General features: G+C 38.8%; 1 protein-coding gene across 4 annotated transcripts in view; it reads right to left on the reverse strand.

The window, feature by feature from the left end:
• Nsd2 (nuclear receptor binding SET domain protein 2) overlaps nt 1–16,552 on the reverse strand; it is a 71,344-nt gene that overhangs the window by 29,510 nt on the left and 25,282 nt on the right. For all 4 annotated transcript variants that reach the window (XM_050140790.1, XM_050140791.1, XM_050140789.1 and 1 more), the window contains 6 exons: nt 14,413–14,579; nt 12,850–13,332; nt 9,399–9,543; nt 5,542–5,660; nt 3,687–3,768; nt 2,457–2,581 (listed from right to left, as the gene is read on the reverse strand). In XM_050140790.1, coding sequence (XP_049996747.1) covers nt 2,457–2,581; nt 3,687–3,768; nt 5,542–5,660; nt 9,399–9,543; nt 12,850–13,332; nt 14,413–14,579 — 1,121 coding nt within the window. The remainder of the gene's footprint in view (nt 1–2,456; nt 2,582–3,686; nt 3,769–5,541; nt 5,661–9,398; nt 9,544–12,849; nt 13,333–14,412; nt 14,580–16,552) is intronic.

The raw sequence follows: 16,552 nt of genomic DNA on the forward strand, positions 1-16,552 counted from the left end.
TTTGTCATGCAAGTGTGCAATTTTAATCTCTTCATTGGGGTGATGTAATACCATGTAATTAATAATTATTCCAATATAAATTTATCATATACATTTTTCAAGAATTTAAAATACAACATGACCTAAAAATGTCTTGTAATACCAACCCTATATAATCCTCTTTCTTTCAATCAAGTGTGTAAAGGGAGGGAACTATAAACATGCAAAACATAAGTGTTCCAAAGCAAAGAGGTGGCCTGATTCCCCAAACAGTAATTTTCACATTAGAACTAGATTCAACAGTCTCCACAGCTTTTCATAACACTTTTGCTCATGTGTTTCAGGCACTCAGCACTGTACACCTGTAAACATTCACTGTCGGGGTCAGTAGTACTGACGCATACTGGATAAATCTACTTGTTCACCTAACATTTTTAAATTAACAGTGCAACTCTATAAAACAAGCTATAAAGAATAGTCACACAAGTCATACAAGTAGTCCAATAGAGAAGGCCTAAAAATTTATTTTATAATATAAAGAACGTAATGTATACTGTGAGATTTATGTTATTACCTTCAAAATGTAAGAAGGGATTTTAATTTAATGCATCGCCTACATAATATAAATGTACTTAAATCATCTACCAACTTTCTGGTGCTGCAACTAAGTCTTATTACAAAATGCTTTATCTTAGTCTTTCCAAGTTCAGACTATTAAGCCAGAGATGGCACCCGCTGCTATCTCTGATCCACCCTCCCTGTCGTCACCTTCAATACCCAATGCCGATGATCAAGAATGACAGACAAAAGTTCAGTAATTCAGTATTTTTCTCTCTCCCATTTCTGACAACATAAGTAAAATATCACTTGGACAACTAAACCAAAATATTAAGAAAAACTTGTTTATAATCTTTATAAGGCTGAACTATAACATAATGGTAGAACAGGATTCACAAGTCCCTGGGTTCCAACCCCAGCACTTAAAAAAAAATCATAAATGAAAATTCCAACTTAAATGTCTAAATGAAGAGGTTTCTAGAACAGAAACCTTCCATTTTTAACATGATTATCTGGAACTTTAGACTACTTTTATTAATTTTCTAGACTGCTAATCTAAATGTGGATAAGAGAGAAAAATGGAAAATAATTTGTATAAAACTAGTCTTTTTGTATTAGTAACATTTTAGATAAAAGCTCAGCAATGACTTGAATGTACACACTTAAACAAAATGCTTAGTTTTCTACATATAGCAACTATCAGCAAGTCCCAGACCTGTGAATATGAGCACTTGAGATTATGACTGAGTTGGTCTGTGACTGACATCAAAATAAGGGAACAGTTTGGATTTACACCACACTTTCAGGTTCAGAGCAGTGAACAACAAAGTTTCTCAAGGGTGTTCCATTGGCCAACCAGGTCCCTGATCATCATGCACTGGAAAGCCCAGTCCTCCATTAATGGGAAGAAACAACAAAGACACATCCAACCTTCTACTAGGGACCACAGTAGAGGCCAGGCCAGAAGTGCTGCCTTTGATCCAAAAAAAGAAAGGGAACTGTCTAGTTCCCACATCACTATCCTGTTCCATAAAGACCAAGATTATCAACTCCTTACAAATATTGTGAAAAATAAATCTCCAGTCTACAATAAAAAAACCCCACAGAATTATAGAGACCAACATAACAAGAAATTAAAAATGGAAAGTAAGATCCATAAAGGTAGTCACTAGAATCAAATCAAATTAAAACCACCTCTATACCAAAAAAAAAAAAAAAAAAAAACCAACAAACACCCTTCCTTCATCTGTAGCTGCTCCTTGTTTTGGCAATGGCAGACTTTAGAACATGCTACACTGCAGTGATGGCAGCAGCAGCTTGTTATAGTACCATCGACTTCTCTGCTATCATATATTCTGCAAGTTCAGAGAACATAGGACTCTTAGTATAGTGACAGTTCTAACTTGCCTCCACACTCACGTCTGAAATATGTCAGAACAAAGTATCAGAGACACGCAACGCATGAGGACCAAGAAACCTTTGGCTTCCCCACAGGTTTTTGAACCCCTCCGTTCTACCAGTGTGAGTGCACAGTGGCCAGTGTCAGTATGACCAACCGTGTTCAGTGGCCATTGTAGCATATCCTGGTAAAGCCAGTGTGAATTTCCTTTCATGTGAGAAAACAGAGTGAGGTTTACAGAACATACCATTTTAAAACAGATTGCAACAATTACTCTGCAACAAGACTGAAATATGACGCTTAAACATTCACCATGTGCATGTATGTATTTGTATTCAAAGTGCTCAGTGCACTATTTTTTTCAAGTTTGTGAATTTTAGATGGCTAAGTACACCTGAATCTCACCTATCCTATGGAGAACACCAACATAATTCTTTTAAAATAGATTTTCACTCACATTGCAACTTGAGTAACTAATGGCCTTCACATGAATGCCATGATATCACTATCATTATTTTACCTCATTCTCAGTTAAGGATGCAGAAGGAGATGAACTTTTGCTAAACCCCAGTGCTGAAGATGCAGTTGCAGAAGCCCGATTTCGCTTCTTCAGTGGTTTGCAAGCATCGGACAGATTTTTCGTTGCTGTAAAGTAAGTTTATTTTATCAAGTTTAAAATCTTAAATCTTCCACCTCCTTTTACAGCTTTAAATAAGTGAAGTAAGTGAAGCTGTAAAGATGACATCCTTAGTTGTCAGTAAGGGCTTAACTTTTTATCATAAAAAACTCTTGACTATATTTTTTTTTAAAAAAAAAAAAAAGCAAACTATACGAGTCCTACATACTACTGTCTACATCCCCCCAAAACCAACAACCCAAGGCCATTGCAGCTTCATCCACACTTGGACCCATGATTCCCCCCCTCTACAATTATATCTGATGCAAATTCCATATAGAATTTCATGTATAAAAAGTCTAGTGTGTACCTCTAAAGTAAAAACTTAAATTTAGTATCACTTTAATATTTAAAAATAGTTGTTCTATGTTCGAATTTCCAATCATCCACAAGGGTTTGCTTAAAAAAATAACTGGTTTTTAAAAACCTGATCATCTTGTACAGCACAAAGAAAACAGTCTTTCCAACCATACCTCCTCACCCCAAAGTTGGAGAAGGAGACCGCCTGTGCTAATCTATGAGACAGATGTCTCAACAGGATAATCCACCAACAGGTCAAAAAGTCTGATTTTGTCCTTTTTACTGCTTAGCTGGTTTTCATAGAAAATCCTTTAAGCTGCTTTCTTATTCATATGAAACAGAAACAACTAGTCATGACTTTTACTCTTGGTTGGTAAGTATGAACCATCAGGAGCCTAAATTAGAGTGAAAGAACTTATAGTAACTCATAAAGAAATCTGAGTACTTCTGGTTTAAATTTCTCTTCTAATAAAATTTTAAATTTAAAAAGTTAAGTGAAAAATCAGGAGAAAAGTAACTTCAATATGGCTATGACAATTTGCACACTAAATCAGTTATTTTTCAATTCCACAAGATCTTTCATACTTGTTTTTGATCCTAGCTTAATTGTTGACTCTTCTGAGGCATCCCTGGAGTTGCCCAACCCTGCTCTCATTTATCTCTATACCTCTCAGGTGCCCAAACTAGAGGCTCCCCAAGAGCAGGAGCAGGCTGCCCTGCTTACCCGCCCAGGCACCCAGAGGAGCCAGGAATAAAGGAGCCTGACCACATTACCTGCCTGGCTCTTGAGCGAGGAGGCTGCCTCTATGGTCTTGTAAGAGCTTGTCCTGGCCGTTTTGTCGGTGATTGTCTCTCTCTATTATTCAAAAAGGGCGGGGGGGGGGGGGACAGACAAAGAGAAAGAAAAAAAAGGAAAAAAATTCTCCTAATGTGAATGAACACACGTTGCTGAAAATTTACACAACAGAAACTTCTTCCTTTGAAAATGTGTTCCTCACACTCAAGAAGACCACAGTTTCCCAAACTGATTTTTTAAATACTATGAACTGATTCTTTTCTTACCTCCTATGCTAGAAGCTGTCAGACGGGTACTATAGCAGGGCTGTGCCAATACCTGCCATAGTTGTGTTAAGATATCTTACATAAGTTATATTTCATGTGCTGCCTAAACGTCCCACTGAATCCAAAGCAGAGGAAATCTAGTTTTCTATTCAAAAGGTCCAATCAAATAGTCATCCCTTCTATGTCAGTTCCAGCATTACTAGTGTACTACTACTGGGGATTTCAAAATTTTAGACAATATTTAGCTCTCAGAGATCAATAGTAAAACACCTTCCACAGCTAAAGATTGGGGGGACAGTTTCAACATGCTGAGTCAGTCACCATACATTTATAATTTTAGCTACTTGGGAGACTGAGGCAGGAGAATCATAAACTCAAAGCTGTCTGGGCTAATGAGTGAGTTCAAGACCAGGTTAGACAATTTAGTGATATCCTACTTTGAAAAGAAAAACTGAGGAGATGGCACTTGCTGATCTTGCAGAGGACCAAAGTTTGGGTCTCAGCATGCTTGTCTGGCAACTCACAAACATCTGGAATTCGACCTCCAAGGGATTATACACCCTTTTGTTGCCTCCATGGAATACAATTACACACATACACAAATAAAAGTAATTCATTAAAAATAAAGATTCAAAATAAAAAAGGGGGGCCATCTAGTTGTAGAACATGTGCCTGGCATAACCATGGATTCAATTCCTAGTACTATTAAAAAAAAACAAATAAATGAAAACTCTGGGCATAATGGTGAGAATCCTTTAAATTCAATTTACCAAAAAGTTATTTAGATATCTTAGACAGTTGAAACAAATGGTGCTAACAGGCTCACTCTCTCTGTGTGGGCTTCAAATAGCAGACAGAGAAATCCACTGCTGCCTTACATACATAGATCTTGGTCAGTTTCACTTCCTATCAGATACCAAGCAAGTTGTCCTAACAGATGCTGGCAATATTGAGGCTCAAGGCCCTGAGTTGCCTTTTCACCCATACTGTAGTTTCAATTTTGCTTCTATGATGCCCAGACTGGATTCCCAGTGAGTAAACAAGATCATGAATTACTGACAAAGTGAATAAATTCATGTAGTCCATTTCCAGTGTCTATCATAGATTCTTTAACTTCCTATTACTGTGCAAAGTATCTTTAATGTGTTTCATGCACCTCATCCACACACTGATTAAATAATAATCCCTACAGACAAAATGTTTTGACTAGTATTGGCAATGGAACTAAATATTGGGCTTATTCTACTTAAGTAATCTAGCACTGAACTAACCTCCTTCAACCTAAGAGTAATTTTTAACCCATAAAATCAAAATATTGTGTATTACTCAAAGCATCAGGATGTTCTTTTCTTGAACAGACTAGTATCAATAGTTCTGTGGTGATGTTCCTAATTGTTAATGAGCATGTCCTTTCTTCAGTGGTCTTTGCAATGGAGAAAAAGGGCGAGCCTTACTTCTGAATACCACTTTGGCAAGAGCCCAAAATACCTCACTGCCTATATCTTGGCTGAATCTCAAGAATTCTATAGCATATATTCTTATAGGCCAGGAAAGCCCAGAACATTACCTTCCGAAGACTGTGCTTATCTGTCCTAAGCCTTTTCCGGGGTGCATCTTCAACATCAACATCTTCTGGAGGATCATCTGTCCTCTTCGTGTGATTTCTTTTTTTTCCATTTATATTAGCTTGGAATGAAGAATGAGAATTGGGATAAATGCAGAGGAAAAGAGAGAGTTCACAACATGCTCTGGCATTCTTCATGCAAATAGTGACAGGTATTCAGCAACCAGGTACATGTCCAAGGTCAATGTTTTACAGATCAATTCTTTGCAAAACAGAACAAGGACCCACAAATATTTTAACTAATTATTATCTTACCATTGTACTTTAATATACATTAAAAATATAGCATTAAATTTAAATATAACAAAGTTAAAAGGGGAGTATTCCTATCCCAAATAACTAACACAGAGGCTTGTATTAATTACAAATGCTGGACCCATTGCTCAAGACTTATTACTAACTAGCTCTTACAACTTAAATTAACCCATTTTTATTAATTTACGTACTACCACATGGCTCGTGGCTTTATCTGTCCTCCATCATGTTTTGCTCTCTCTGTCTCTCCTGGAGGCTTCCCTGACTCTGCCCTTCTTCCTACCAGCATTCTTAGTCTTGCTGTCCCACCTATACTTCCTGCCTGGCTACCAGTCAATCAGATCTTTATTAACCAATGGGAGTAATACATCTTCACAGTGTATAGAAGGATCATTTAACAGCATCAGTCTTTTTTAAAAAATTGTTTACAGTTAAGACATGGTAATCCCAGCAAACAAGGAGAAAGGCATAGCATGAGAAGGTTTGAGTTCAATACCAGTGTTGGCTACACAGCAGGACACTGTCTCAAAGTGAGGAAAAGCATTTATTTAGTAACATGTAAAGACAAGTAGAATTTAAGTCAACTTTAAAAAAAAAAAAAAAACTACAATTTAAGGGCTGGAAAGATAGTTCGGTGGTTTAGCGTACTTGTTCTTATAGTGTACCTGGGTTTGATTCCCAGAATCCACATTGTAGCTGACAATCATCTGTAATTCCAACACCTTCTTTTGGCCTCTATGTAGATATACATACATGTAGGCAAAGCAATAAACCATATAAAATAAAACAGATCTAAAAAAGTTAAATAAGGTCAGGTGGTGGCAAATGCCTTTAATCCCAGCACTTGGGATGCAGAGGCAGGCAGATGCCAGCCTAGCTGTGGAATAATCCTTTTGTACACTGTGTAATTTAATAAACAAGCTGACTAGCCAATAGTTGAACAGGATAAAGATAGGTACAAAAGTCAAACTGAGAATGATAGGATGAGGAAGGACAGAATCTGAGGAGTCACCAGCCAGACGGAGCATGAGTTGGACATACAAAAAGTGTTAGAGGTAAAAGCCACAAGGCTCAGGGCAGCACACAAATTAATAGAAATGGGTTAAGTGTGAGAGTTAGTTAGTAACAAGCCTGAGCTACTGGCCGAGCATTTATAATTTATATTAAATTTCCAAGTCAATTATTTGGGAAGCAGCTGCCTGCCAGTTATTAGGGAGCAGGTGGTTCAGACGCGAAAATTTCCAACTATACAGCCTGGTGTCCATAGCAAGTTCCAGGACAGCCAAGGTTATAATACTGCACAGAGAAGCCCTGTCTCAAACAACAAAACAAAACAGATAAAAGTTGCTACTATTTGTTCTCTTAAATAAAAGTTTTTTAAGAAGCAAAATTACATCTGCATCTTAAAGTTATATGCTTTCTGCTATACATTTGACAGTGCCTTATTTTAGGTGTCTGGAAATATCATTAATCTATGATAAAGTATCCAAATGTCACTGATCTCAAAAGATATGAAGGAAGGCAAGAGAACAAATTTTAGAGAGAAAATCACTTTGAATGTGCTAAAGTTTAATTTTAATACAAATTATTTTCACTTGCATAACTTTGTTAGGGTTCGACTTATCAAACTTCTTCTTTTTTTTTTTTTTGTTTTGTTTTGTTTTTTCGAGACAGGGTTTATCTGTGGCTTTGGAGCCTGTCCTGGAAGTAGCTCTGTAGACCAGGCTGGTCTCGAACTCACAGAGATCCACCTGCCTCTGCCTCCCGAGTGCTGGGATTAAAGGCATGTGCCACCATTGCCCGGCTCAAACTTCTTCTTGTATGTATGTATGTATATATGTATGTATGTATGTATGTATGTATGTATGTATGTGTATGGTACTGAGAATAGAACCCAGGACTTAAATTATATCCCCAGCCATCTTTTTACATTTTATTTTGACCAAAAAAAAAAAAAAACTCACTACACTGGCTGGACATAGCTTGACTCCTCCTGTCACATCTTCTTGAGTAGCTGGGACTACAAGTTATGCCAGCAGGCTTCACTGTTTACAAAACTTAAGAACACTGTCATTCTCATACTCACTACCTTTTGGGACAGAACACACCACCACAGACATGTCCAGAAAGCCTCAGGAGGAGCCCAAAGTGCCATGCTTTAGGTGCCAGCAACTGCACAGGGCTGTTCCTCAGGTCTGGAATTTAAATTACTACTGAAGGAATCAAGCAGTCAGTTAACTCTCAGGTAGTATAAACAAGACCTAACAAAATCTTGACTAGGCTTTAAACCTAACAACACCACTGTAGGTCTGCCTGCAGAGTCTGAGACAGCAGGAGTAAGCTCACACTACAGGAGTCATAAACACCATGTGGCACACCCAATTAGACACTTCAACTGGTTTGTACTCACAACCTTAAACACTGAGTCCCAGGTTACTGACAAGCAGCAGGTTTTTCACTGGGAGGTGTGAGGTGATTCTTTTTCTTTCCCATGAACACCCAGAGCATTGCCTACTTTATCTAGGATAAGACACAGCCCTTCCTAAAGAAATCTGAGTTTGCAGGACAGTAATGGCACACACTTAAAAGGCAAAGGCAGGCAGATTTCAGTGAGTTCAAGGTCAACCTGATCTACAGAATGAGTTCCAGTATAGTCAGGGCTGTTACATAGAGAAACCCTGTCTCGAAAAACCAAAAAGAAAGAAATCGGAGTTCCCTAACACTAAGTCAGCAGAATAGCCACCAATAATCTTTCTTCTATAAGTTGCCTTGGTCATGGTGCTTTGTTATAGCAGCAGCAAAGTAACTCAGACACCTAGCAAGCCCTAAATTAAGATGAGTATCTCCAGGAGGTGCAAAGGGGCTACTAGTGTATGTACTGTCACAATCTAATACCTGGCAGTTATTCTAGGACAACCTAGGATGCCTTAGCTTTGATGTCTAGCATCTCCAAAACTCAATAATGAACCTTAAGGGTTACAGACTATTTATTTTTATTTAACACTCAAACACATTACACTTTATTTTTACATTAAAAGGTTTTTTTCCCCAGCTTGTGTGTCTAAGTGCTTACATGTAACAAACCTGTTACACGTTTTCTCCAGGTCTTCCTCTTCTTTCCATAGCCTAAACTGGTATTTGATGCAGTATATTTTAAATTTTAAACTGAAAACCTAGAAATGAGACACCTAAGTGAAGGTCAACCAGTCATCTCACTTGTAAGTTCTGCCAAGAACTAACTGTTCTCCACTGGGCCTGACCCATGCCACTCAACCCAAAGTGCTAGAACCACGCACCTTTCCTTTCTTCTTCTCTCCTATACCACCCCTTCAAATACTGCAACCAGAATCCCTACTCTGTGTAAACAATAAAGTGAGGTCCTGAACAGCATCAAGAACTGCACTGGTGATAAGGGAGGAAATGATAACGATATGCACTGATGGGATCATGAACACTGTTCATGTGGTGACATGCTACACATCACATCCAAGCAAAAGACATATATATTTATGTGTGTGTATGTGTGTGTGTGCGTGCATGTTTACCAGAGTCTTCTTCAGACTGGGCAGAGGTCATTAGGGAAAACTTTGTATTATATCGTGCTTTCTGCTTTTCGTTGAGCATGCTCCATTGGGATCCAAGTAATTCTTCAATCTCCTCCCCTGAGACATCTGGATGTTCAGCTACAACCTATGAACACAGAAAGGAGGACAATAAGAACTCTACACTCACAAAATTCATTGTGATTTACATAAAACCAAATACACAGTCCCATGAAATTGAGTATGTAACATTTTTATTCCCACAGCATAGAATTTTGTCCAGAAAATTTGGTTCAGAGAAAAATAGCACATAACCAATTCAGTGATTCACTAAAAATTTCTAAGTGAAAATAACTGAGAAATGATGAATAGAAAACATACTTTTAGCCATGCGGTAGCGGCACATGTCTTTAATTCCAGCACTCAGAAACTAGAGACAGGAGGTTCTCTGTGAGTTCAAGGCCAGCCTGGGCTACAGAGCAAGTTCAGGAACAGGTACCAAAGCTACACTGAGAAACCCTGTCTCGAAAAAACAAAATGAAACAAAATAAAAAGTACTTTTTAAAAAACAGAGTCATTTTTTAAATCATAATTTCCTAGACATCCTTGAAAAATTAGTAGTCCATAAAGTTGTGCAAAAATGCTTCTTTGAACATGGAGTGAGGTCTAATCCTCACCAACTACAGTAGCCACACTCCATCTTTCAATCCAAGTCATAGATAAGAAATACAGACGACAGTTAACAAGCAAGCCCTAATTTTTGTCTAAGCTAAACCAGCACCAAGATAACTAACTGGTCTACAAAGGCAACAGATTCTCCACTTACTGAGTATCAGTACCCTTGGAATATGCTGAAGACCCTCCCAACCTACTAGCAATCTGCATTTTCACAAGTCTTCTAGGTGGTTTGGGTACACAGTAATCACTGAGCAGCAACTCCCAGCTTTAACTACAGATGGCAATAACATAGGGTTAAAGCCAATGATGTTTAGATCCTACCTGAGATCAAGTCAATCTATATATGTCTGACATCTATACTTCAAAGGCTTCCCAAGGATTTCTAATATGCAGTTGAATTCAAGAGGTAGGAATAGAGAAAAGACACAATAACAAACGCATACTAAGCTCAGAAACATACTCTAGCCTACCACTTATTTCAAGATAGTTCACGAGCTTTTGTATTTGTAAAGGTTGAAGTCAGGATCTGAGTTCAATCACCAGACTCCAAAGTAAAAATGTAAGGAGAGAACCAACTCCATATAGTTGTTCTCTGACCACCACAGATAAACCAAAGCATGAGTACCCACCAAGACCTGTCATATACATATACACATGCTTTTAAAAATAAGAAGAAGAAGAAGAAGAAGATGGAGAAACAGTTGAAAAAGACACTCAACACTGACCTCTGGCTTCCACATGCAGGTGCATGCATACGTACTGATATCCATATGAACATATATATATACATATGCATACACACAAAGTCAAAAGGTAGCAACCAAATATCCTCAAGTCTTGGGTCTTCTATCCAATAACCCTAGCAAAAGAGGGTTCAGGTAGCCTAAGAGAGTTATATGCCTCAAAAGCTGGCCCTTGACTAATTCAAAACCATTTTTATAACAGCTTTAAGAGGCTAGAGAGATGGCTCAGCAGCTAAGAGTACTGGTTGCTCTTCTAGAGAACCCAAGTTCAATTCCCTGCACCCACAGGACAGTTTACAACTCTCTATAACTCCAAGGGATCTAATACCCTCACATAGACATACATGCAGGCAAAACACCAATGCACATAAAATAAGAATTAATAAATTATTTAAAATTTTTTTAAAAAACAGCTTTGAGGACTGGAGAAATAGCTAAGCAGTTAGAAACAACAATATATATTGTTCTTGTAGAGGACACAAGTTCAATTCTCAGCACCCACATGAGGCAGTTAATAACTGCCTGTAACTCCTGCTCCGCTGATCTCACACCTCTATAACCTCTGAAGGCACATGCACACATACTTTTTGTTTGTTTGTTTGTTTGTTTTGGTTTTTTCAAAACACAGTATCTCTGTCACTTTGGAGCCTGTCCTGGAACTAGCTCTTGTAGACCCCACCTGCCCAACGGTTGGCCCTACTAGGCTTAGTCCAGCCCTCAGTACACCCTAGCACTACATCTGAGCATCCATGCTTACCAAGCCTCAGAATTCCAGCAGAGCACAAAGCTGGCTTAGCCCCAGTATCTCACTACCTGTATCCCCGGGCCCTTCCTACATTTCCCCTGTGAGATCCCACTTTGGTATATTTATTTTGGATACAATTTGGGTATTGAAAAAGCACATTTTTTAGTTTTTCAAAACAAGGCTTCTCTGTGAAGCTATGGCTGTCCTGGAACTCACTCTGTAGACCAGGCTAGACTCCAACTCAGAGTTCTGCCTGTCTCTGCCTCCCGAGTGCTGGGATTAAAAATGTATGAAAGAAGCACATTTTATTTTGATTATTTCCTGAAGCTCTCAAAGAGAGTCAAGACTCAATTTACACTGGTCAAGACAAATCACATTCAAGACAGACTCAAAATCAGTAGCTGCCTTCAAATATTGGACTCATACCTGTTACTATTTTTGTGTAGTACTCCAAGATACTACTGAGTTGTGGGTCTCAATCTTCCTAATGCTGTGACCCTCTAATGCAGTTCCTCATGTTGTGGTAATCCCCAACAATAAAATTACTTTTGTTGTTATTGAAATAACTAATTTTGTTGTTATGAATCATAATATAAATGTTTTCTCAATGGTCTTAGGCGACCCCTGTGAAAGTCTCCTCCAACCCCTAACGGGGTCTTGACCCACAGGCTGAGAATTGCTGAATTAGAAGATCCTAGGGGTATACACCCTTTAAATGGTACCCACTACATAGGGCTATGCCAAGTTATTATTTATATAAACTACTTTGAAACTGTCTGACCTACAGTGACTGATATGTTACTACTAAAGGCTTAAAGAATCTTATCATCTTGCTATCAAGCCTGCTATCCATCCACATGGAAGGAGAGAACTGACTCCTGGAAGCTGTACTCTGACCCCATATACACTGCTGTACCCTCTCCCCATAAACATGTGATTTAAGAGGAAGGAAAAAGAAATGGTCAAGAGCTGGAGAGTTGGCTCACTGGTAAGAGCACTGGCTGCTCTTCCAGAGGTCCTGAGTTCAATTACCAGCAACCATATGGTGGCTCACGTGTTAAACATCTGTAATGAGATCTGGTGCCCTCTTCTGGCCTGCATGTCTACCTGCAGGCAGAACACTGTATACATAATAAATAAAATCCTAAAAAAAAAAATTAAAGAAAAAAACTAAACAGTGCTTATGCAGTGTGCTAAGAAATAAGAGGATTCTGCAATAAAGGAATGTTCCTCAAATTTGGAAATCTTGTGGCATGACAAAGAACTCAGAACCCACCAGCATATTTACCTCATCCCTGTGTTTTTGACAGAAGACTAAAAACTGGGATGCGGAGTCTCCCTTCCTGCTCCGTGGAGCAGAAGCTGTGGACCTTTTTCTACCAGGAGGAGATCCTACTCCTCTCTTAGGTTCAGCCTCTGCCATCTTTGGAGGGGTACTCTTTTCTGTGCCAGGGTCACTCTCTTGGTTCTCAGCAGAACCAGACCTTTTGGCTCTTCGCCTTCTCTTCATGGGAATATCCTCTTCTTTCATAGACCCACGGTCTGCAGCAGCTTCTTCACTGGCCCCTGAAGAGTGCACCTTTTCTCCCAAAGGTTCTGCAACAATGCCAGCCTCCTTAGCCACTTGAGGGTTGAGGTGTAGCTGGTCCCCCACATAGAGGAAGGTGAATTTGGCTTTCCGTTCCTCTACTGACATGCTAGCAGCTTCCTCTGCTTGAACAATGCCCATTTCCCACTGGGCTCTCAATCTCCCTGAAATAGGTTTTAACAACTGGAAAAAAAAAACAAATCATTATGAATTTTATTATATAGTATAAAAGGTAACTCAATTAAAAGCATTTTTATAATATCAGATAAGGAAAACCTATAAAAACCCAATTAAAATTTTAGATATAATTCAGCTAACAACTCGTTTCTTTAAACTATAAACTAACTATAATTAGTTTTACCTAATATAATTTATAAAAAAGAAAAAAATCAAAAATAAATTATTTCTGTGTCATCAAATAAATAAATGAAAAATAATATACTTGGGTAAAAGTAAATGAAAAATTTAGGCTGGGCATGGCGACTGACATCTTTTTTTCTTCTTTTTTCTTTTTCTGTGTACCCTTGGCTGCCTTGGAACTTTCTTTGTAGAGCAGGTTGGCCTCAAATACACAGAGATCCTCCTGCCTCTGCCTCTCAAGTGCTGGGATTAAATGTGCACCACTATCACCCTGCCGATAACACATCTTTAATCCCAAGACTACAGAGGCAGAAGCAGGAGAATTTCTATGAATTCCAGGCTAACCTACATAAGTTCAGGCCAGCCAGGGCTATATAGTAAGATTCTGCTGATGTGGGAAGTCCTTCTGTATATGTGTTGCATTAGTGGGTAATGAATAAAGCTGTTTTGGCCAATGGCTTAGCAGAATAAAGCCATGCGGGAAATCTGAACAGAGATATATAGAGTAGGCAGAGTCAAGGGGACATCACATGGCTGCTGAAGGAGACAGATGCTGGTAAACCACAGCCTTGTGGTGATACACAGATGAAAAGAAATGGGTTAATTTAAGATATAAGAGCTAGGTAGGAACACACCTAAGCTTTTGGCCATGCAGTGTTGTAATTAATATAGTTTCTATGTGATTATTCGGGTCTAGGCAGCTGAGAAACAAAGGAGTAGTCTGTCTACACTCTGCGTCAAAATAGACAGACAGACAGACAGACAGGCAGGCAGACAGACAGATAAAACAAGGTACATGACCAACATAAGAAACTACTTAAGCAACTATAAGGTCAAAATAAAATAAACTTGGTAAGAATTAAAGTTTTTTATTTAAAAACACATTAAAGGGACTTCTATCACCTTGATTTTCTCAGCTTTCGTGGGTGCCTGCTTCGCACTTTCTTGGCATAATTTTTCAAACTGTTCTTCTCCTTCAAAAGCAACAAGGCTCTTCTCAAATATCCAAGCTCTTTCTGGGGCATCACCAAAGAACTGTACATGATACTGGCGTGCACTTTTTTTCTGACCTAATTTTAAAAATAAAAACCATGAATATCAGAATTTGGGATGAAACTGAGCAAATCTACTAATGCTTTAAAATTATTTTACTCGGTGCAGCTTGTGCTTATTAATTTCAGCATAAATTTTACCTTTTTATCTTTAATATATTCCATGCCCAAGAGGAAAATTCACTAATCAGAGATATCAGAGAAAATACAAAAGTAGACTAGGAAGAAGCTTAAGAACATTCTTTTGTCTTCCCCTTTCAATATCTTCTTAGAGAGATTTTTAGACAGGACAAGACATCAGCAAAAGAGAACTTCCAAAAGAGCAAACAGCAGCATGAGGCAATAATACACTGGGCTGGATTCAGTAACCAATCTATCCCTACTCACTGATGACTAGCCTACCCACTTCCAGGGGATCTGATGCCCTCTTCTAGCCACCATGGACACAATGCTTAGAATAAGAGCAGAATGCCTCAAAGAACTGTTGCAATCACAGCAACCCCCCTCAAGTATTCCCTGATGTTACTCTTCAAGACAGGATTTCTCTGTGTAGCTCTGGAGCCTGTCCTGGATCTCACTCTGTAGACCAGACTGGCCTTGAACTCAGACATCTGCTGTTTCTGCTTCCCAAGTGCTGGGATTAAAGATGAGCTCCTCCTTATAACTCTTAGCCACAGGAAGAAACATTTCTCAATGCAGCCAGAGGGATGAGCAAAGAGACTACTATACCCTGATATTTCAAATTTTGCTGGAGTTGAAGGAAAGGTAGAACAAAGGTAAGCAAAGGTGAAAGGGCAGCTCTCAGTAATAATAGGAAAAAAGATCTTTACCCTATCCTAAAGGAAATAAAAATAGACTTCCTGGATAGCTAAAGTAACCAGAAGAAAAACATTCATTGAATCTTTCAAAGATGCCTCCAATTGCCAGGTGGTGGTGATACATGCCTTTAATCCTAGCACTTGGGAGGTAAAGGCCAACCTGGTCTACAAAACGAGCTCTAGGACAGTCAGGGCTGTTACACAGAGAAACCTTATCTGGGGGTAGCATGGGAGAACAAACCAAAGAAGATCCCTCCAGTAGTGGTTCAAGATGGCTGGGCAGTCCAATACTCAGGAGGCAGAAGCCGGTGGATCTCTGTGAGTTCGAGGCCAGTCTGATCTACAAGAGCTAGTGTCCAGGACAGGCTCCAAAGCTACAGAGAAACACTGTCTCAACCAGCCCCCCCCACCCCAAAAAAGAGTGGCTCAAGGTGAGTCCAACCTTCTAAAACAACCCTCTGCTTTGAGAGTACTGGAATGAAAGGAGTGTTCCACCGTGCCTAGCTAGTTTTTATTTTTATTATTTTATTTTTATTTTATGTGTATAGGTATTTTGCTTGCATGTATGTCTGGGTTTATTTTCTAGCACCTATATGGCAGCTCACAACCATCTTTAACTAGGGGACATAATGCCCTTTTTCTGGCCTTCAGAATATGCACTGCACATACATGGTGCATAAACATACATTCAGACAAACACATATAAAAAAATAAAGTATATTTTTAAAAAAATTTTAAGGGCTGGAGAAATTGATCACTGGCTGCTCTTCCAGAGGTCCTAAATTCAATTACCAGCAATCACAACCGTCTGTAATGAGATCTGGTGCCCTCTTCTGGCATGTAACCATACATGCAGGCAGAATATTGTATATATAATAATAAAATCCTTTTAAAAAAATCTTATGTCAGAGAGATGACTCAGTAGTTAACAAAAATTTGATGTTCTTACAGGGGACTCATGTCTGATCAGTCCTCAGAACCCAGGTAACTGATAACTGTCCAAAACTCCAGTTCCAGAAGATCCAGTGCCTTTCCTGGTCTCCTTCAACACTTACACACACACACACAATGTACATAAATACACACAGGCAAATACTCACACATTTAAAAAATGATGCCCACCTTTAATCCCAGAATTTGGGAGACAGAGGCAGGTGGATGTTTGAGACCAGT

The sequence above is a fragment of the Alexandromys fortis genome, unplaced genomic scaffold (assembly GCF_014885135.2).
Source record: "Alexandromys fortis isolate MF-2015 unplaced genomic scaffold, M_Fortis_MF-2015_v1.1 scaffold_7, whole genome shotgun sequence".
NCBI lineage: Eukaryota > Metazoa > Chordata > Mammalia > Rodentia > Cricetidae > Alexandromys > Alexandromys fortis.